General features: G+C 52.1%; 2 protein-coding genes across 3 annotated transcripts; one reads left to right on the plus strand and one right to left on the minus strand.

Moving 5' to 3' along the window:
• Positions 1-3,751: 3,751 nt before the first annotated feature.
• UBE2T (ubiquitin conjugating enzyme E2 T) lies at positions 3,752-8,497 on the minus strand. Its single transcript, XM_083878625.1, has 7 exons — positions 8,371-8,497; positions 7,401-7,546; positions 6,813-6,882; positions 6,034-6,139; positions 5,312-5,410; positions 4,866-4,946; positions 3,752-3,959 (listed from the first exon to the last, which is right to left on the minus strand). The coding sequence occupies exons 2-7, from the start codon at positions 7,504-7,506 to the stop codon at positions 3,831-3,833; spliced, it is 591 nt and encodes a 196-aa protein (XP_083734751.1). The 5' UTR covers positions 7,507-7,546; positions 8,371-8,497; the 3' UTR covers positions 3,752-3,830.
• A 416-nt stretch (positions 8,498-8,913) lies between these two features.
• Positions 8,914-20,108, plus strand: LOC310919170 (cryptochrome-1-like). Of its 2 annotated transcripts, none has more exons than XM_083878379.1 (11): positions 8,914-8,950; positions 11,642-12,102; positions 12,601-12,717; positions 14,707-14,854; positions 15,092-15,232; positions 16,172-16,342; positions 16,870-17,010; positions 17,391-17,542; positions 17,838-17,935; positions 18,387-18,497; positions 19,231-20,108. In XM_083878379.1, exons 2-11 carry the CDS (start codon positions 11,690-11,692, stop codon positions 19,320-19,322), a joined length of 1,584 nt encoding a protein of 527 aa, XP_083734505.1. In that variant the 5' UTR covers positions 8,914-8,950; positions 11,642-11,689; the 3' UTR covers positions 19,323-20,108. The 2 variants fall into 2 exon arrangements, with proteins under 2 accessions (XP_083734505.1, XP_083734504.1); XM_083878378.1 differs by lacking the exon at positions 8,914-8,950 and adding an exon at positions 10,168-10,230.
• Positions 20,109-20,437: the final 329 nt, after the last annotated feature.

Here is a 20,437-nt window from a genome sequence, read left to right on the forward strand (position 1 = left end):
ACGGTCACCCCCGTCCTGGAGGGGCGGCTCATTTTTCCTGCCCACAGGTTTAATTTCCTTGGCTGACAAGAGCTGGAGACTCCCGGCCGCCGGCAGCACAAAGGTGGATCCTGTTCCCCATCAATCATTCATGGCCCCGCCGCTGGAAGGGATTTCTCGGGGGCTGCTGGAGTGAGAGGGGGGGGGAGAGGGATTTTCCAACCTTTGTGATGTTGTAGAGGTGCTGGCAGCACCAGGGAAGGTCGGAGGTACCTGCCCAGTGGGTCGCCCACTGTCCCTGCAGGGTGAGTGGGGTGGGGGCTGAAGGGAACACAAGATTTAGAGAGGGCATGGGTTTGGAGGGGACATGGGATTTGTGGGAGACACAGGATTTGGTGGGGACACAGAATTTAGAGGGGATACAGGTTTGGACGGGACACACAACTGGGGACTGAAGGGTTTGAACGGGACATACGGTTGGGAGGGGACACGGATTTGGGGCTCTTTGGGATGTCATGGGAGGTGGTGAGGATAGAAGATGATCTGGGAATTTAGGGAGGCTGCATCCCCCCACATTCTGCTGGAGCCAGGGGGTCCAGGACAAGTCAGGACTGGCTGTGGCCAGGGCTCTGCTCTCCCCTCACAGGGACAAACTCTGCTGTGTCCCCCCTCCTGGTGTCTCCATGGGTGTTTTGACCTGCATGAAGTACCTGATGTTCATCTTCAACGTGCTGGTGTTTGTGAGTCCATCTGGGCCCTGTGGGGTGCAGGGGTGGAGGGAACCTGTGCCTGGAGAGCGACAACTCCAGCTGGCTCAGGGGTGGGTGACACCAGTCCCAGGGAGGGAACCAAAGGTTGAAGCATCCCCCATCCATACAGGGTGACTTGTCTGGCTCGGGGTGGGTGATATCCATTCCCAGGGAGGGGGCCAAGTTCTGGATATCCTCTGATCCCATAATCATCTCCTGGCCTCCCCCTGCAGGCTGGGGGGACATGCCTGGCAGGCATGGGAGTCTGGGTGGCCGTGGACCCGGCTGGTTTCAAGGACATCGTGGCTGCCAGGGCTGTGCTGAGCGCAGGGGCTTGGCTGCTGCTGGCTGTGGGCATCGCCCTGTCCCTGCTGGGCTTCCTGGGCTGCTGTGGGGCCCTGCGCCGGAGCCGCCCTCTCCTGCTGCTGGTGAGGGGGGAAAGGTGGGTGGGAAGGGGCTGCAAGATGTGGGCAGGGGGCACTGGGGGCAGGAGTCACGGGCTGGAGGGTTTTGGGGGATGCAGGTGTTCCTGGAGGAGCCAGGAGCTGGTCGTTCCTCATCTTCAACATGTCCTGCCGTCCCATCCCCACCTTGTGGGTTTCAGTTTAGAGCCCAGAGGATTTATAAAGCCACCAAGTGGGGTCAGTTCTCTCTGAAGCCACTGGCTTGTCCCACATGGCATTTCCAAGATGACCCCACTGCTGGTGAGGGGCAGAAATGCCTATTTGAGCACCAAGACCCTCAATTCTTCAGCATCCCCAGCCCTTTGCAGACAGTGCTTGTTTTTAACCCCTGCCTTGCAGCCACAGTGGTCAGAGATGTGGCATCTGTCCCCTGGAGCTGCACACACATTCCTGCTCTTAGGGACGCAGAGCACAGGCAGGGTTGGTCCAGAGGAGAGCAGGGATAATGTGAACAACCTGCCTGTGGGATCAGGCTGGTCTCTGAATCCTTCACCTGCTGCCTTCCAGTTCTTCATCCTCGTCAGCCTTGTCTTCCTCATGCAGCTCGTTGGGGCCATTCTCTTCCTGGTGCACTGGAAACAGGTACTGGCACCGTCCCCCCTGTCACACCATGGCCATGGCTCAGAGTCCACCAGGTGACTGGGGCTGGGGCAGGGACACGCCCTCACCTCTGTCATCAGCACCACAACACAAACCACAAAGCAGGTGGTGAGGGGGGATCCACTGGGTGCTCAATTTCCCTCAAAAGGAGCTGGTGCTGAGTAGGGTGGGAGAGGAACAGTCCCAGCTCTGGCACCAATTCCACAGGTCCAGCCTGAGCACTTCTTGTCTGAGCTGCAGAGGAACTATGGTGGGGACGAGGGTGCTGAGGTCTTCTCCACAGCCTGGAACACTCTCATGGTCACGGTGAGCAGCTGGGAGGCTCCTGGGGGGACACACAGGATCCACCGAAGGTGACCACAGTGATGGTGTTTCCCTTCTGTTCCAGTTCTCCTGTTGTGGTGTTTTAGGACCCGAAGACTTTGGGAATGGCTCCCGCTTCCAGGAGCTGCACCCAGGGATGCCGTGGCCACAGGCATGCTGTGCCCGGGATGGGCTTCTGCAGGTGGGAGAGCTCCTGGGCTGGGAGCAGTGCCAGGATAGAAGCCCTGGCTACATCCACGAGCAGGTACTGCAGAGCTCTGCTGTGTCTGTGTCCCTGTCCCAGCCTTGCCCTTTCCCAGGCTCATGGAGCAGAGCACAAGGGACAAAAGCCTGGGACATTTCCTGCTGTGTTTCCACAGCCCAGTGGCTCCTAAAGTCCTCAGCTTGTCCTGCCCCACAGGGGACCCCCCATATCCCTCTGCAGCCCAGTCCCCCTCTGGGCTCTGTGTGGCCGAGGGGAACATGAGAAAACCCCTCCCTCCTCTCTCTGCCCCAGGGCTGCTTCTCTACCTTCGGCAGGACCCTGCAGAGGTACATCTCCCTCCCTGGGACCTGCAGCTTAGCTGTGCTGGGCATTGAGGTAATGACGGGGGTCGGGGACAGGGCAGGCAGAGTGTCCATTCTTTGTGGCAGGGGGGTTGCTTGGTGGGCAAGGAGAGCACAGAGAGGCTCAGCTCTGTCTCGGGGTACAGAGCCTGCTCTCTGCTGCAGATGGGGCAGGTTGAGGAACAAGGGAGGGTTTGTTTTACTCCCTCTGGGTCTCCTCACCCTGGTGTCCCCGTGCAGCACCAGGACAGCTGGCCCAGGCCCCTGGAGGGGCACAGGGATGGCCTCAGGCCAGGGATCCTCCAGCCCCTCTCTGCTTCCAACCACAGCCAGGCCTGACCCTCTCCCACCTCCATCATTCCAGATCTTTGCCATGTTCTTCGCCTTCTGCCTTTACTACAACTTCGACTGAGTGGGACAGGATATGCCTGGGGCTTTGGGAGCAGCTGAGGACACAGCCTTTCCTCCCCCAGCAGAGATCAGCTCATCACTGAGCTTCAGGCACTGGGAGCCTTGCTGAGTCCTGTCTCTGCTCCAGAGATGGGCCTGACTCGCTTTTCTGGGAGCAGGGACAGGACACGGGTTAAATTCCCAGCAGGAAACCTGCAGAGCACCTGACTCCTCCTACAGGGCTCTGCTGCCAGCCCTCATCTTCAGATCTGTGGAAGCACCAAGAATTGCCCTCCTTAGCCCAATCCTCTTGTACTCTTTACCCTGCACATCACATCGCTGACATCCTGCTCTTCCACATCCATCCTCCTAGATCTCTGGGAATCCTTTGGGCTCTTCCTCATCTGCCATGAGCTGGTTCTTGTCACTGGCCACCTCCTGGAGTCACAACAGAGCCAAGACACCATCCAGGTTACCCTAAAAGGTCTAACTGGAACTTAACAGACTGCTCTGGAGAGCCAGAGTTGTAAGACTACAACTCCTGCTACCAAAAATCAGTCTGTGCCACATCAACACACCTTTTCTTTTAAATATTCCAAAACCTCCACTCAACAAAATAGAAAAAAAGATAAAAATTAAAGTTTTATATTTTATTAATATAATGGAACATTTTGCAAAAAAATAACACTCCAAGGAAACAGAAACCCGAAGCTGGTGCAGCCTTTTAAAGGCAGACTCTTTGCTAATACCTGTGTGAGGGGAAGAGATAAAAACCCCCTCAGGAATCTGGGCGGGATTTCTTCTCCTTCCTACTGATGCTAACCCCTTTTCTTTTCTGCGTGGTCGATTCACTGCTGCTGCTGCTTGTTTCACTTTGGACGATTTTCTCTTCCAAAGGCTTGGAAGCCTGTGATGACCCAAGAAATAAAAGAGCTGTGAATAATTTAATTTTACAGCCATTGGAATGCCCTGTGCTCCACCAAGGTCAGAGCCTACTGCACTCTGGCTCTTAGGCAGTAAGCCTTTGTTATTCTGCTCTCACTGTGTGATTTTTAGGAAGGGGGATATGACAGGAGAGCAAGATAATGACTGAGCAGAGCAGTAGAACACACATAGATGAGCTGGGTTGCTCCAGGGCTGTGTGTTGCTGCAGGGATGGCTTCACCCTGTGCCCTCCTGACAACCAGTTAACTTGTAAATGCATTCAGAGCTGCAGCAGAGAGCCTGGGTCCCACAGGGAAGATATCCCTGCCCCAGAAAGGGTGTTTGTTACCCAAATCAGGTGCAGAGAGGGAAGGCACCTAGGGAAGGGAAAAGGTAACTGATTTTTGGGCAGAGGTTTTGATCTGCTTAAGTGTGATTTCATTTTTACAAGACTCATTGGTGAGGTGACAGAGAGGAAAGGAGGCAGGAAGAGAGGAAGGATAATGGGAGGAAGGCTGAACTTCAGGGAATAGGGAGACCAATCAGTGAATGGATGGGGAGGTGGAGAACAGGCACAGGTGGGCATCAGGCACAGGAGGACAGGGAACAGTGCTGGGAGAGAACAGGGCTGCAGGATCCCTAAGGATTTATCCAGCTGCCCCTCCTCCTCCTTGAGCAGCATGGCAGTTACTAGTGAATGAGCACATTTAATTGGAAGGAGAGAATGTAATGAGCTTAAAAAATATAATGAAATTGAATACAGATCCAAACCATAGAGCAGAAGGGGAGGAAGGAAAGAACAAAGCAACTGTGAAATGAAAACTGAGACAAAAGGACTGCAGACCAAGAGGGAGGGAGCTACACCAGGTGAGCAGAGCATGGTCCTTACCTTCATCTGCCCTGCATATTTCTCAGTCCACTCCCTGGCGTTGAGCAGGAACAGCTGCTTGTTGTACTTGTACTCCGAGGACTAAATGGGAAGGGAAGACAAAGAGAGATTTGATTGAATACATGTAACAGAGAAGCTGGGACCAAGCCTGGCTTTAGGACTCCTAAACCAGACTAAAACCACAACAACCATGAAGTGCAAAATTCATTTAGTTTGCTTGAAGAACTTGTGCTGCCATTTGCACTGAAGATAAAGGCCTGAAGACAAGACCTTGACCATCTCTTCTGGCCTCAGCTGCCCCAGGGAAGCCCAGAGATGCCCCAGCTGATGCAGGTCAGGCCGTGCTCCTGGCGTGTCAATCCAGAGTGAGTGAAGTGGAAGCTGAGCCTAACTCCAGCCCCCCAGTCCCTCCCCAGGCCAGGAGAGAGGAAGAGGAGCTCACGTACGATATCAGCCATGAGAGGGTCGTCAGGGTTGGGCTCTGCCATCAGCAGCTGGATGGAAGTCAGCAGGGTGGAGATGTTCAGGGAAGGCCTCCATGCACCCTGTGAGGAAACAGGATGAGAGCAGCAGCTCAGAGAGAGAAACCAGCACATGGCAGCTCAGAGACACCTCAGAACCCACAGCATTTCAACCCAGCCTGCCCACAGCTGCCTTGGGACTTCCAGCACCTCATGCCCCACGTAACACCAGACCTACTCTCAATTCAAGGCTCCAAGGAAGCCAAACTGACAACCAGGGCAGTGGTCACGGCTCCAAGGCTGCCAGAGCTCAAGGAGCATTTGGGCAAAGCTCCCAGGCACACGCTGGGACTTTGGGCTTGTCCTGTGCAAATCCAGCTCTTGGCCCTGATGATCCTTGTGTGTCCCTTCCAATACAGGATATTCCATGATTCTATGGGCTGCATCCTGCACATCTCTGCTGTGCTGGGGAAACTCATTTTCACACCTTTTAATACCTTTTGACTCCAATATTTAAAGCCTTATATGGAACAAAAAACCATCATGTTCTGGCTTCTAACAAAATAGATGCCACTCAAAGTTTCATTCCCTGCTCCCTGTAAATGAGTCAGGAGCAAAGAGACATTCAATCAGGCTTTTACAAGAAGAAGATAAGGAGTTCATTATCCTGCCCGGGCTCACTTACCCACACACAAGCACTGTCCTACCTTTGGGGGTAACTTTAGAACATCCAGGCAAATCCTTCCAGCAGAGTCAATGTTGGGGTGGTAGATGGGGGTCAGGAAGCGAATCTTTGGTGGCTCAAACGGGTACCTGAAGGGATCAGCATTAAGAAACAAAAGCTACTGTTATATCTATAGGCCCAGGTTTTTTTGCCACCCAAGCAATGCCATAATTTTCTCCTCCCAGCCTACATGAGGCAGTGCTCTGCCTTTGCTGCTTCCAGCTGTGTCCAACTAACACTTCCCTGGACAGCCTTCCACAAGGGAACAACATAGGAAAGTGTACTGATGAACAAGCTCTTTCCAGAAAGCTTTGAGAGAGTATGATGAGGCAAAAAAATCTTATCATTGCACTTTTAGGTCTTTAATCACACATCTTTTGACGTTCAATGCAAAATAAATGTATCAGCTACTAGAAAAATTGCATTCCTTAAAAAGGGAGTCTCAATTCCTTGTTGAGAAGATAAAGGAAAGACTCACATGTTAGCATTTACAGCAAATACCTTACATCAGTTTACTCATATTTAAAGCAAGACTACACCAACTGCTTAACCAGCCTGGATTGGGTTGGGAGGGGCCTTAAAGTGCATTTTGCTCCACATTCCACTATCCCAGGCTGCTCCAAGCCCCATCCAGCCTGGCCTTGGACACTGCCAGGGATGGGGCAGCCACAGGTTCTTTGAGAACCTGGGCCAGGGCCTCTCCACCCTCACAGGGGAGAATTCCTTCTTAATTAATCCAGCTAGATCCTATTGCCCACTTACCTTTCAGGAACTATGATTTCCAGGTTGAATATTCCTTTCTCATATGGTGTGTCCACACCTCCTAAAATTTCTGTAGGAGCAAGACGAAAATACAAGAATTACATTCAAAATCAGAATTACAGAATGGTTTGGGTTGGGAGGGACCTTCAAGGTCATCTTGTTGTCCAGCAGTCTCCATGTACCTCCCACAGTTACAGAGCTGCTCAGGTGACAGAATCATAGAATGTTAAGGGTTGGGAGGGACCTTAAAGACCAGCCAGTTTCAGGACTATCCCAGTGTGCTCCTCATCTAACCTGGGCACTCCCAGCTGCCAGGGGCAGCTACAGCTCCTCTGCCAGGGGCAACCTCTGCCAGGGCTCACTCCCTTCACAGGGGAGAATCCAGGAATAAAAAATGTCATTTTATGTAAGACCAGTCCCACTCCCCAGCAACCAAAACTAATGGCAGACCAGCCAAGGCACAGGCCAAGCTACGTTTAAAGAGAACTAAAACCCAACATTTCCACACAGCCTATAAAGCCCAAAGCACACAGATCCAGCAGCAAACTGCAAGGCAGCCCTGCCTTTGGGAGCCCCCGAGGTACGTACGTGCCCGCAGGTTGTCGAGCTGCCCGTTCTGCCAGCAGGTGATGCCTGGAGGGGGCTCTGTGGCCAGGAGCGAGAGCTCCCTCGTCAGCCGTGTTGTTCTCTGCATGGGGGTGCAGCTCCCAGACCAAGTTCCACTCCTGGCAAACCTGGATTTTCAAAAATACCACTTTAAATTGAGATTTTGGTTTTTTTGGCTGAGGACCTGGGTTTTGAGCTGTTTTCCTGATGTGATACCAGAGTCACAGAGAAGCTGAGTCAGTTCCTGGAGCTGTTCTTGTACCCAGAGAAGGGGCATGAAACCCTTTATAATCCATCCCCTCAGTCTCCAGATGACTCTAATAAACCCTGGGGTTTAACAAACCCTGATGAACCGGGAGGCCATGGCCAGGCTCCAAACCCCTGATGGGATTGTGACATCTGCCCTAGGACCACCCGTGTCCCTTCATGGCTAAGGTACCCACTGCCCTGCTGGGGCCACCATCAGTCCCCCTTCCTGCCCAAAGGCCCCATCTCCCCTTCCTGTGCGGGGGAAACCCAAAAGCTGCTTCAGGGACGGGTCTGAAGCCCAACCCACAGCAATGCCCCTGAGACTCCCAAAGCAGGGATCCACTCTGTCCCCCAGTGCCCATGGACAGGGACACGGGAACACCCGCCAGTCCCCCTCAAGAGGGCCCTGGCTCGATAACCCACCACAGCCCCGATCACTCACCCCGAGGACTGGACACCCACCCAGGCCTCACTGCCCCCTCCCGGGTTCATCCTTCCCTCAGGCACCGCCAACACCACACAGACTGCCCGGCCCGAGCACACCTCAGTTTCACTGTGCCCTCAGCCTAACTATCCCCGCTGAAGAAGCGTTCCACCCCCTCCATCAGTCTAATTATTTACCCCTCAGTCTAATTACCCCCTCACACGGACAAGAGCTACGCCTCCCTTCCCACTCCTCAGGGACAGGAACGGCCGCCCATACCATCACCCCTCCGAGAGCCCTCACACAATCCCGCCGGAACGGCCTCCACTCTCTCTGCTCATTAATTACCTCCTCACTTAACTAATTAACGCTCCTCACAAAATGACCAAACCGAGGCTCCCGCCGTTCAAACCCCTCGCGCGGCGGGGGCGGGACTTCCGCTGTCACTTGGCAACGGGCGGACGCTTGGGCGCTGATTGGTCTGAACTGGCTCTTAGCCCCGCCCCCTTAATTAAATTGGGGCGCTGCTATTGGGTGAGCGCTGCGGGCGGGAACACAAGCTCCGCCCCTTTCCAGGGCGGGACCACAAGCTCCTCCCCCTTTCAGGGCGGGGGCGTGGCCTGGGGTCGCTGTGGGGCGGCGGGAGCGGGGCCGGGGCCGCTCCGGGTCCCTTTAGGATCCCCCGGCTTTGGGATGCTCCAGTTGTGGGATCCTCCCACCCTGAGCCGCGTTAAACCTCCGCGGACCGCGGGCACGGCCCTGCTGGGAGCGGTCCTTACATAACCGCGTTGTGTAAGCGGCCCCGTGGGGTGTAGAACCGGCGCCACGCCCGCCGCCGCCAAAGGCCGTGGGGAAGGAGGTAAAGGCAGGCCCAGGGAGGAGGTGGGAGGCCGGGCTGGTCCACTCGCCCCAGCTGCTGCAGGGCTGGCACAGGGGCCGCCCTCCCCTGTTCCCTCCTCGCCACTTCCCGACCCCGCCCGTCGGAGGGGCCTGGGCAGGGGTCCTGGAGCCTCAGCCAGTCCCCCACACCTTCCTTCTGCCCCGTCCCCCAGGGTACAGACTCTCGGGGGTGGTTCTCCACCCGCCGCAGGGGAAGCCCCAGTCAAGCCCCGTTTGGATGGGCTTGGGACTGAGTTCCTTGTCTGACTCAATATTCCATTTTCTTACATCAAAGTACTGTGTCCAGTACTGTATTTATCACCTAAAGTATTCAAGCAGGGGAAGGAACCTAGAGGTTGGAATCAACAGTCACCTCAAGTCTGGGTCAGTATGGAGAATTGGTTTATGGAACCAGATTTATGCAAAAAAAAAAATCATTATTTTCCACGTGACATGGCAGGAGTGTGTTAGAGCCCAGTTCCTTTCTGACACCACCCATGGCCACGGGTGATCCTCCTCCCCATTCCTCCCCACCCAGTGGGGGATCCCAGCTCCTCACTCAGCTTTGACACCTCTTTGGCTCTCGGCTCCCTCCCTCCCTGGTAGATTCAGCCCCTGCTTCTTCTCCCAGCCTCTTTTAATAAAATCCTTCTCCCCCCAGCTCTGATTCCCCCAATCCTCTTCAGTGGGATCTCCAGAGCTGCCCTTGACCCAGACCCTACAGCCCACTCAGGCCATGGCCTGGGGCCCCCCTGCCCTGTGCCCAGTCCCGGTTGTGGGGTGATCCTGCTCCCCACTGCTCCTGTAGGGATGCCATCCCTGGAAAGGATGGGATGGGTCCCAGCCTGGGGACATATCCTGGGGCCATCCCATGGGCTGTGTGGGGCACTGGGCTCAGAGCAGTCCCAGCTGTGTGAGACCAAGGGGCACAGGGTGAGCATGATCCCACAGGCATCATGGGCTTGGATTTGGGGTGATTCTGCAGACAAGGAGTGACAAGGCTGGGGACAGCCCCAAAGGCTGTGGGGGCCTTGGAGCCCCTGACAGGGGCAGTCCCTCAGTTGCACAGGGCGCAGGAGACTCTTCCAGCACACTTTGCATGGTTTAATACCCAAAAAGCCAGCTGGGCTGTCCCCTGAGTAGCAGCAGTCGCCCTGTTTTTCCGGTTCTCCAGGAAGTGGGTGCAGGGCGGTGCCGGGCTGGGGCGCGGGGAGGAGCACCCCACACTGCCCCGTCCTGCCTGGGCTGCACCCCGTGTTTGTGAGTTTGGGGCCCTGCTGGGGGGTGTAACAAAGCGGGTCTGTCGGGGTGTTGCTGGTGCGTGTGCTTGAGCAGAGAGCAAATCAGATTTATGGAAAAGCTGCTGAATGTGGGTTGAGCAGGAACAAGGGCTGAGTCGCCCGGTGCGGCCGTTGGTGAGGGGATGAGTGGAGCTGGAAGAGCTGAGCTGGATCAGGGATTATTGTTTGGTTCTTTGCTAATCCCTAATCTCTTAATTCTCCTCTGGGAATAAGGTTTGAAATTAGCAGCAGGTGGGGACCCACCTGGGGAGGTGGGCATGGAGCTTTCCCAGTTTTACACGGGAGGGCAGTTTAGGAGGTGCTGCTGGGCTGGGCGCAGACACGAGGTGGCAGCTGGGCTCGTCCTTTGCTTCCCCACATCTGCTGAGCCCATTGTCCTGCACAGGGCAGCCAGAGCTTGGGAGCTGCTTCCCAAACTGTGCCCTGAGCCACTTCAGCCCAAGGTCGGCACTCCTGCCAGCCCTCTGAACTCGGCTGAAGTGGTTCAAAAGGGAATAAATGTGTGAATCAAGAGTAGTTTTGTGTTATTATCACACCCTGGAGGCAGGCTGGGAGAGCTGGGGATGTCCAGCCTAGAGAGGAAAAGAAGAGACCTCAGAGCCCCTTCCAGTGCCTAAAGGGGTTCCAGTGAACTAGAGAGAGACTTTGGACAAGGAGGAAAGGCTTCAAACTGCCGGAGGGCAGGGTGAGATGGGATCTTGGAAGAAACTTTTCTCTTTGAGGGTGGTGTGGCCCTGGCACATGTTGCCCAGGTAAGCTGTGGCTGCCCCATGCCCGGGAGTGTCCAAGGCCAGGTTGGACAGGGCTTGGAGTGAGCTGGGATAGTGGAAGGTGTCCCTGCCCATGGCAGGGGGTGGAACTGGATGGGCTTTAATGTCCCTTCCAACCCAAACTAGTCTGGGATTCTGTGAAATCCATAAATGTAGATGTCTCCTACTAAAATTACCTGACAGAGGGAGTATTGTACCAGGTCTCTGATGAGCTGATTGCTCCTCCTCGAAATCAGCTGATGACTTCCAGAGGGTTTGCTGACAGCCACATCTGTGGGGTTAAAAAGTGTTTGTCTACTAAATGGAAATCTGGCAGTACCATCTGTTTTGATTTCCTTCCTTCTGGTGAGTGTTATTCGGATGTAATTTTATTGAGAGATTTAATTTAAGGATTTGAGTGAGTGGTGTGGGGCAGAGACTATTCCCTGTGGAGCTGGGCCGTGATCCTGCTGCAGAATGGTGGGGCCAGAGGAGAGGATTGGTCTTGTTCCTGCGTTTCTCTCTCATGAAAACCTATCAAAGCAAGAAGTTTGCGATAAAAACCGCAGAGGATTTTTTGGAGCTCTCTTTCTAATTGTTAATTTACCTTGTTCTTTATAGGAATTTGGTATCCTGGGAGCCAGGGGATCCCTTCCCCCTGTGGCCAGGATGCAGCATCGCACCATTCACCTGTTCCGGAAGGAGCTTCGGCTTCACGACAACCCTGTGCTGCTGGCTGCCCTGGAGTCCTCGGAGGCCCTGTACCCTGTCTACATCCTGGACAGGGCCTTCCTCACCTCCTCCATGCACATCGGGGCCCTGCGCTGGCACTTCCTGCTCCAGTCTCTGGAGGATCTCCACAAAAACTTGGGCCAGCTGGGCTCCTGCTTGCTGGTCATTCAAGGGGAGTACGAGACCGTTCTTAGGGATCACGTCCAGAAGTGGAATATCACACAAGTGACGCTGGATGCGGAGATGGAGCCGTTTTACAAGGAGATGGAGCACAACATCCAGCGCCTGGGGGCAGAGCTGGGCTTTGAGGTGCTCTCCTTGATGGGCCACAGCCTGTATGATACACAGAGGTACGTGACAAGTGTTTCCAGGGAGGTCATTTTAGAAGAGAAAAGGCCAAATGTCTTGGTTTTTCCTTTGGAGAAAACTGGACTGTCTGAAGTGAACGTGGTGCTGTTTGCTGGAGAAACTTTTCTGTTCCTTCCAAGAAAGTAACACACAGAGATTGTGCACAGGTTTTAGGATTTCAGCCTAAAGAGCTGATTAACTTCTTCCCTTTGGGCAGTTAAATTCACCGTGCCCTGTGTGTCCTGGCTGTGTGTGCAGGTGAAGCCATGGCTGGAATCCTGATCCCAGTTTTGTTGTCTTAGGTCCTGAGAAGCTGCTCTTGGGATAGATGTATACTCACCCAGGGGAGTTTTACTTGTAAAACCTGCAATTTCCACATTCAGTTGCACTAATGGAGTTATTATAGCCTGTGATGTCACTTTCCTGTCCACTGTCAGGTCCAGCTTTTTCCTTGGTTTCTGTTGTGTGAAAAGAGATCTTGTTGTGGTTTTTTTTTTAAGGATTTTGGACCTAAATGGTGGGAGTCCCCCATTAACTTACAAGAGGTTCCTTCACATTCTGTCCCTGCTTGGTGACCCTGAGGTGCCTGTCCGAAACCTCACAGCTGAAGACTTCCAGTAAGTACCAGCCAGTGATTGGGAATTGCTGGTCCTCTTTCTCTGTCCAAAAGAAGAGCCAGACCCAAATGATAATGAGGCATTTTAGATGTTTCCTTGTTTTATTTCTGTGCATGGAGGGTTATTGGTTCTATATACAGGTGATGTGACTCTTGTTGGGAGGGGAGAGCAGATATTTTGATATTTGTGTAGTAGATTTACTACCATGTGGAACACCTCACAAAATAATGTTTGGATTCAGTGATTCAAAGGTCTTTTCCAACCTTAATGGTTCTGTGATTCCATGAAAATCTTAAGCTTTTGCATGACACCTTGAGAAAAGTTTTTAAGAGATGTCAAACTCCTACAGAGGAGAATTTACTCCTGAGAATTTTCCTGGGGAATTTACTCAAAGGCATGCTCTACATTCCTCTCAAGATTTTGGATAGGAATTGGATGAACCACTATAGTTTGTTTTACACAGGAAGTTCAGTGGAATAATCCTACTGTTCTCTCCTGGCTTTAAATCTCTCCTCCTCTCTGCTGTATGGGAAAGAGGGACTGAGCTCGTGTCTCCCAGGACTTGAGAAGAAGCTCAGAGTCAAGGATGTCTTGTGTTTAGCTCTGCATGAGGAGAGGTCAGTGATCCAAAGGCAGGTAAGACGGGGACAGGAGAGAGCTGGAATGGGTCTGCAAGTACTTGGGATTCAGTGTCAGGGTCCTCTTGCACGGCCTCAGCTCAGTGCCACAACCCAGGCTTGGATCTTCCCATCTTGGGGAGTCCTGTTAATTCCTGAATGTTGTCCTCAGACAGTCTGACCAGATTCATGTAAGCACTGGGATATATAAGTTCCTATGTTTTTTTCTAGCACTGTGTCTTTCCCTTTCTTGCTTAATTTGCTTGTTTGGACTTTTAAAAATAATGCTGGAGGGAGATAAGTGGTTCATCTGCTTCCCAGCAGGCCTGAGCTATATCAGTGCTCTGAGAGTTGCACTAGTCCCACTTCTGTAGGTGTCTGCAGCAGGGCTGAGCTGAGGTTTGTCCAGGTAAGTACAAGGATCTGTTGATGTTTGAGTTCATTTGTGGGTTGTGAGAAATCCTGTGCCACCAGCATTTCCTTGGGTTCTCTTCATCTGTGTTTTCCAGGGGGTAAGAAAGACCAAACTTCTGCTCTTCCAGCCATATGGGGGGCAGAGGCCTTGGGAAGCCTTGGCAGCTCAGGCTGAGGAGGTGTGGTGGGGCTGCTGAGGGGTGTGAGCTTGGGGAGCCCCCATCTGGGTTAGGAAAGAGCAGCCAGGGTTCCCCAGGATCTGCCTCCTTCCCTTTGAAACTGAAAGAGAGAAGCTTTGGATTGGATGTTGGGAAGAAATTCTTCCCTGTGAGGGTGATGAGGCCCTGGCACAGGGTGCCCAGAGAAGCTGTGGCTGCCCCGTGCCTGGAAATGTCCAAGGCCAGGTTGGACAGAGCTTGGAGTGACCTGGGATAGCAGAAGGTGTCCCTGCCCATGGCAGGGGGTGGAGTGAAATGGGCTTTAATGTCCTTTCCAACCCAAACCAGTCTGGGATTCTGTGAAACCTCTCCAGAGCAACTTCTTGGGGGTACAGGAGCTGGAATGGCCTTTGGAGGCAGCACTAGAATTGGGTTTAGGGTCTGAGGAGGCTCTTGGGTCCCTCCTAGGAATGGATGTGACAGCTGAGGGCAACCAGAGAGGAACTGCCTCTAAACCTTGTGTAGGGCATGGGAACTAAAAAGGGTCTGAGCTGTGGGTGCAGCTGACTGCTCTGAGCACTGTAACTCTGTACGACTGTTCCTCTTCCCCCAGTTCAGGCTAGAATTCCCTGGAGCAATTTCAGGATGAACTCTTCTCCCCCAAGAGAGTACAGCCTGGGATTTCATGCTGTTCTTTGGTTGGACTGTGATCAAGGAGGCTTGGTGTGTGCCATGGACAGGGCTGCCTCTTTCTCCTGGCTCCTGTTGCTCCTCTGAAAGAGTTTTCTCTCTCACCTCAGGAGATGTAGGGCCCCTGACCCGGACCTAGCTGAGTGTTACAGAGTGCCCCTTCCTGTGGATTTGAAGATTTCCCCAGAGAGCCTTTCCCCTTGGAGGGGAGGGGAGACCGAGGGGCTGCAGCGCCTGGAGCGGCACTTGACTGACCAGGTCAGCCCTGAGGGAACACGGGTGGGCTGAGATCAGTGTCCAGCTTTGCTTGGAGAAGGGTGGCAGCTTGGGCTTGGCTTTTGTCTCCTTGATTTCTGGGAAGGGGGAGTGTTTTCCAGGCACGATATCAAACAAGCCCCTGTGATAGTGAAGCCAATTCCCAGAGCTTTCCTCTCTTTATTACTGGACATGTGTTGTCTTGTGCTGCCTGAACCCAAATTTCTGTTTTCATTTCAGGGCTGGGTGACAAGTTTTAGTAAACCAAGAACAATCCCAAACTCGCTGCTTCCAAGCACCACGGGCCTGAGCCCCTATTTCAGTTTGGGCTGTCTGTCAGTTCGGACATTTTTTTACAGGTTGTCAAACATTTATGCTCAGGTAAGAAAATAACTGGTCCTAAGTAAGCAAACCCAAAACTGTGACATGTGGAATGGGAGGTAGGATTTAACACTTGGATTGTCTTGGTAGTGACCTGGTCTATCAAAAAATGCTGCTTGGTAAATGTCTTCTCACAGTGTCCCATGAAATCTGTGGAGTGTTGTGTGAAACACCTGTGAATGTCTGCAGCCCTTCCCAATTAAGTTTTAGAAACAGGATATTCGTATTCTAAATTCATATTTTCATCAGGAACTGTAGTGACAGGACAAGAGGGAATGGCTTCAGAGTGAAAAAAAGCAGGTTTAGATTAGATGTTGGGAATAAATTCTTCCCTGTGAGGGAGGGGAGGCCCTGGCACAGGGTGCCCAGAGCAGCTGTGGCTGCTCCTTCCCTGGAAGTGTCCAAGGCCAGGTTGGACAGGGCTTGGAGCAACCTGGGCTAGTGGAAGGTGTCCCCTGCCCATGGGGGCCCAAAATCAACTGGCTTTGTCTTAGACAAGTTTTAATTGTAGCATAATCCAAAACCACTTTCTGAAATCTTGTTTGATTCTTAAGAAAAAGTGAGCTTGAAATCAACCCAAGAAAACCAAGGTCCTCCTTTACCTCTATCTTAAGATTATCTTTTGAGACATGGCTGAGCCACCTCAGTTCAGTTAGCGTGTTAATAAATACATCCTTAGTGTAAGAAATCCCAGTGTGACACTGTTTTGGAAGGTAGATGGAGAATGTTTGATGTCACACTGAGGTCTGGCAGTTTGGCTTTGCTTTGGGCCAGACAGCATTGCCTCAGCTCTTTGATTTCCTTGACTTGAACACTAAAGTGCCTTGAAACCAGTATTGTAGTCAGATTAATCTTTATTTTATAGGCCTGACAATCACAAAATGAGTGAGACTTCAATGCTGTGTATGAACTGAAGCTGTCACCTTGTGCCTTTTGCAGGCAAAGCACCACTCACTGCCACCAGTGTCGCTCCAAGGGCAGCTGCTGTGGAGGGAATTCTTCTATACAGTAGCCTCAGCAACCCCCAACTTCACCCAGATGGCTGGGAACCCCATCTGCCTCCAGATCTGCTGGCACAAGGACGCAGAGAGGCTCCACAAATGGAAAACGGTAATAAGGGGCATTGCCACAGCAGCTGCACTGGAGATTGGAGCTTTCCTCTTCTTTGATTGATCCCTGCTGGTGGTTTGAGGGGGACTTGCAGTGGTGTGACAGGCTGTGAGAGCTGGGAATGTTCAGCCTGGAGAAGAGAAGGCTCTAAGGAGACCTTAGAGACCCTTCCAGTGCCTAAAGGAGCTCCAGGAGAGCTGAGGAGGGACTTTGGAAAAGGGATGGAGTCACAGAATGGAGGGGAATGGCTTCCAGCCTGGAGAGGGCAGGGTTAGATGGGATGTTGGGACAGAATTCCTCCCTGTGAGGGTGGGGAGGCCCTGGCACAGGGTGCCCAGAAAAGCTGTGGCTGCACCTTGCCTGGAAGTGTCCATGGCCAGGTGGGCCAGGACTTGGAGCAGCCTGGGATAGTGGAAGGTGTCCCTGCCCATGTCAGGGGATGGAATGGGCTTTAATGTCCCTTCCCACCCAAACCATCTGTGAAAGCAGTGTATGAGTGGAGGGCTGATGTTCCTGTTCTGCTGCAGGCACAGACAGGCTTCCCGTGGATCGACGCCATCATGACCCAGCTGCGCCAGGAAGGTTGGATCCATCACCTTGCCCGGCACGCTGTCGCCTGCTTCCTGACACGGGGGCACCTCTGGATCAGCTGGGAAGAGGGAATGAAGGTTCACTGCTGGCTTTTATTTTCCTCTGTTCTGCCTGGCCCTGAGAAACCCTGCACAGCCCGAGTCTAGCAGTGGAGGGTTCTGCAGAGCAGAGTTTAGTTCTGCCCTTTCCTGTGGATCTCAGCAGAAGAGCCCAAAGGAGGGGCCTGGGAAAACACTACCCCACCTGGTTCCAACAGCTCATGGAGATAGAATAAATACTTTGTACATCCTACACTGCAACCCAGGATACTCTGGGGAGGCAGCCCAGGCCCCACAGTGCTGTCCTTCCCAGCAGCAACCCCCACCCTTCACCTCCCAGCCTGGTTTTGTCTAGTTTTTGCAATGTAGCCATTTCAGGAGTGTTTCTCTCTCTCTCTCTTCCCATCCTGGATGTGCAGGTGTTTGAAGAGCTGCTCTTAGATGCTGACTACAGCATCAATGCTGGGAACTGGATGTGGCTGTCAGCCAGTGCCTTCTTCCACCAGTACACGCGGATCTTCTGCCCCGTCCATTTCGGGAAGCGCACAGACCCCCAGGGCAACTACATCAGGTCAGGGGACACCTCCCTCCACACTCCCTGAAAGCTTCCCGAGCTCCTCTGGCAGCAGGAGCCGATGAACTGGATCAGTTTGGAACATGCAGCTGTTAAAGAGGGCTCCTAGCAATGGTCTTGTTGAACACATGAGGAAAGTGAGGCATGGAGACAGAGAGATACTTGTCATTCCAAGTGGTGGCTGAGCAGGGCTTGCATTCGTGAGCACTTGTTCCCTCCCAGCACCATGTTTGATCACCAGCCTGGCTTCTCTTTCTGAAATGTTTGACTAGAACATTTCCCTGTTTTGTAGGAAATACTTGCCTGTACTAAAGAACTTTCCCTCCAAGTACATCTATGAGCCCTGGACAGCATCTGAGGATGAGCAGAAGCAAGCAGGATGTATCATAGGTAATTAATTCACATTCCTTGCTAAGGATTGCTGGTAACTATCCAAAATAAACGTATATGAGATGGAAGCATCACACTGACAACATAACCCATTTATCTTCTGAAAATGGATGAATCCATTAGCCTTCCTTCTGTTCATTCTCCATTAACATTTTTTTAATTTGAGTTCCATTTCACAGTACATGTTTTTGCCTCAACTTTGTTCTAAAACTCTTGGATCACTCCACGCTTTTGCCTTTGAATTTATCCATCTTGGATGCTTGGCTGCTTTAAATAGTATCAGAACATCTTGTGCTTTAACTCCTGTCTAAAGGCTCTTATGTCAAAGTGGAAGCTCTTCTCTTTGATGGAGAGGATTAGGCACTTCCATTTAAGAACAGCTGGGAGTATTTCAAATCCAGGGAAAATGGCCTTGCTGAGTGTGGTAAAATCTCTGTCTCCACATTGCCAGGTCAGGATTACCCCTTCCCCATGGTGAACCACAAGGAAGCCAGTGACCACAACCTGCAGCTGATGAAACAGGTCAGAGAGGAGCAGCAGAGAACAGCCCAGCTCACCAGAGGTGAGAGGTGCTGCAGCACCCCACAGGCTGTCCCCAGGAACCCAGGGCTCTGGGGCTTGGCTTTGGGGGCTTTTCCAGGATGCTTTTCCTCTTGGGATACCAACATCATGCCAAATGTTCTGTTTACTGTTAAAACGCTGTCCCAAGTACAAGAACAAGAGTGTGAGCCTTTTCTTCCTTCCCTCTTCCCTTGGAGCATCCTCCTGCCTGCTGCAGAGATGCCTTCCCAAAACCACCTGCCCTGAGTCTCCAGCCCCAGGCTGGCTGGGCGTGTTTACAAGGTGCAGAAATCTCTGCAGCTCTGCCCGTGCCTCTTGTAAACAAGAACATTCTTGTTTGTCCTTGGTACCATGATCTGCCCTGTGCCATAGCAGTGATTGAGATTCTCACTGAGCACAAAGCTCTGGACAGGTGAGTTGTTCCAAGAAATTTGCCTTTTGGCATGGTTTTCTGCATTACTTAACTCTATGGTTAACAAACCATAGGGTTTGATAAGTGGTCATCAGGTAAGGCTACAACACTCAGACTCTGCTGAGCCTGAAGTAATTAATTAATTAGGTCACACAGATGTGTCACTTGTGGCACCTGTGCTCTTAAAATTGAAATCCCGGGGGGCCTGTGCTGAGCTCAGAGGAATCCTTTCACAGTAAAACATGGAACCTCAGCCTAGTTTGGCTGGGAAGGGACATTAAAGCTCATCTCATTCCACCCCCTTCTTTATTTCTCGCTTTAGATGATGCAGATGACCCCATGGAAATGAAGATAAAACTTGACTGTTCCGAAGAAAACATTTCAAAAAGAAAAGTGGCTCGAGTGACAGAATAAACCAAAATTCCTTCAGAGATCACCTGCTGTGACAAACAAAAGACAAGAGGGGAGACCCAGGGCCAAAGCACAGTCCTCCATTCTTCGCCCTGCTAATGTTGCCTCTTGTTTGTGACCTGACCTGAGGAGATGCGTTGGATCTAGTGCAATTATTTTGGATGAAATTGTTTATCTTTGAGTGGCTTCTGGACCTTTTGTTGAAGCTGTTGGGTGAATGCAAGAGGTGCCTGGTTGTGGCAGGTCCTGCTGCTGCAGCATCCTCTCAATCCATGTGTTTCAGGCACCTGTATAAATAGATTTTGTGACAAATACTCACCTTAATGTCAGAAGACCATATGCACAATAATGTGGTTCCACATTAGTATTAGGACCTTGATTTGCTTGCCTTGAGAGGCAAAGACTTAGGGATGTTCAGATTATTTATTTTAAGTTCCCAGTTTTTTATTGTAGTCTCCAGTTTAGGGAAACAGAGCAGAATGCAGCCCCTTGTACCTTTTCTGTAGTTTCTAAGTCATAACTAGGAATTATTATGTATTTTAAGGACAACTTTGAAAATATCTCACTAAATTAGGGCCAGTATACAACTTTATCATCGTAGTTATCTTCCTTGGCTAACTAGAACTGCAGGGCAGAGATTAATTCTATCATGTACCACATGGAAAGATTTCCCCTCCCACTGAAATGTATTGTTGTGAAGTTTGACAAGGCTGGATTGGTCAATTATGTTTGGGAGTTTGGGGGTGGGGGGTGCACTGGAGTTTTTATGGCTGCAGGTGGTATTTTGAGTTTGGAAAGAAATAAAACTTATTTCTGACATGAACAATGCAAGGACTCTGGAGCAATCTGTTATCACAATTGATATCCATTGGTCCTCTCGGGAAAGCTGGTGGCACGGCAGCTCCACCAGCAATCCAAACTCCTGGGAAGCATCCTGGGATCTACTGCAGGAGCAGCATGGGAACCATGAGGCCATAACTGCAGGAGCTTTCAGTGCTGCTGGAGACCTGCAGGGCCTGTCAGGGCAGACCATGCTGGCAGCAGGGCACTGAGATGTAAATACAAAGCTGTAAGGACCTTCCTGCTGCTCTAAGCCCGCATCAAGCTCCTGGAGATGC

The sequence above is a fragment of the Zosterops lateralis genome (assembly GCF_965231275.1).
Source record: "Zosterops lateralis genome assembly, chromosome: 26".
Classification (NCBI taxonomy): domain Eukaryota; kingdom Metazoa; phylum Chordata; class Aves; order Passeriformes; family Zosteropidae; genus Zosterops; species Zosterops lateralis.

Bases quoted from the DNA above. Each gene is read 5' to 3' on its own strand.
- LOC310919170 (XM_083878379.1), top strand. From the start codon at position 11,690: ATGCAGCATCGCACCATTCACCTGTTCCGGAAGGAGCTTCGGCTTCAC. The intron at 17,543-17,837 runs GTCAGGGGACAC...CCTGTTTTGTAG, and splicing joins CCCCAGGGCAACTACATCAG to GAAATACTTGCCTGTACTAA. The intron at 17,936-18,386 runs GTAATTAATTCA...CCACATTGCCAG, and splicing joins GCAAGCAGGATGTATCATAG to GTCAGGATTACCCCTTCCCC.
- UBE2T (XM_083878625.1), bottom strand. From the start codon at position 7,506: ATGCAGAGAACAACACGGCTGACGAGGGAGCTCTCGCTCCTGGCCACA. The intron at 6,140-6,812 runs GTAAGTGGGCAA...TGATCCCTTCAG, and splicing joins GAAATCATAGTTCCTGAAAG to GTACCCGTTTGAGCCACCAA. The intron at 4,947-5,311 runs GTACGTGAGCTC...CTTCCCATTTAG, and splicing joins ACCCTCTCATGGCTGATATC to TCCTCGGAGTACAAGTACAA.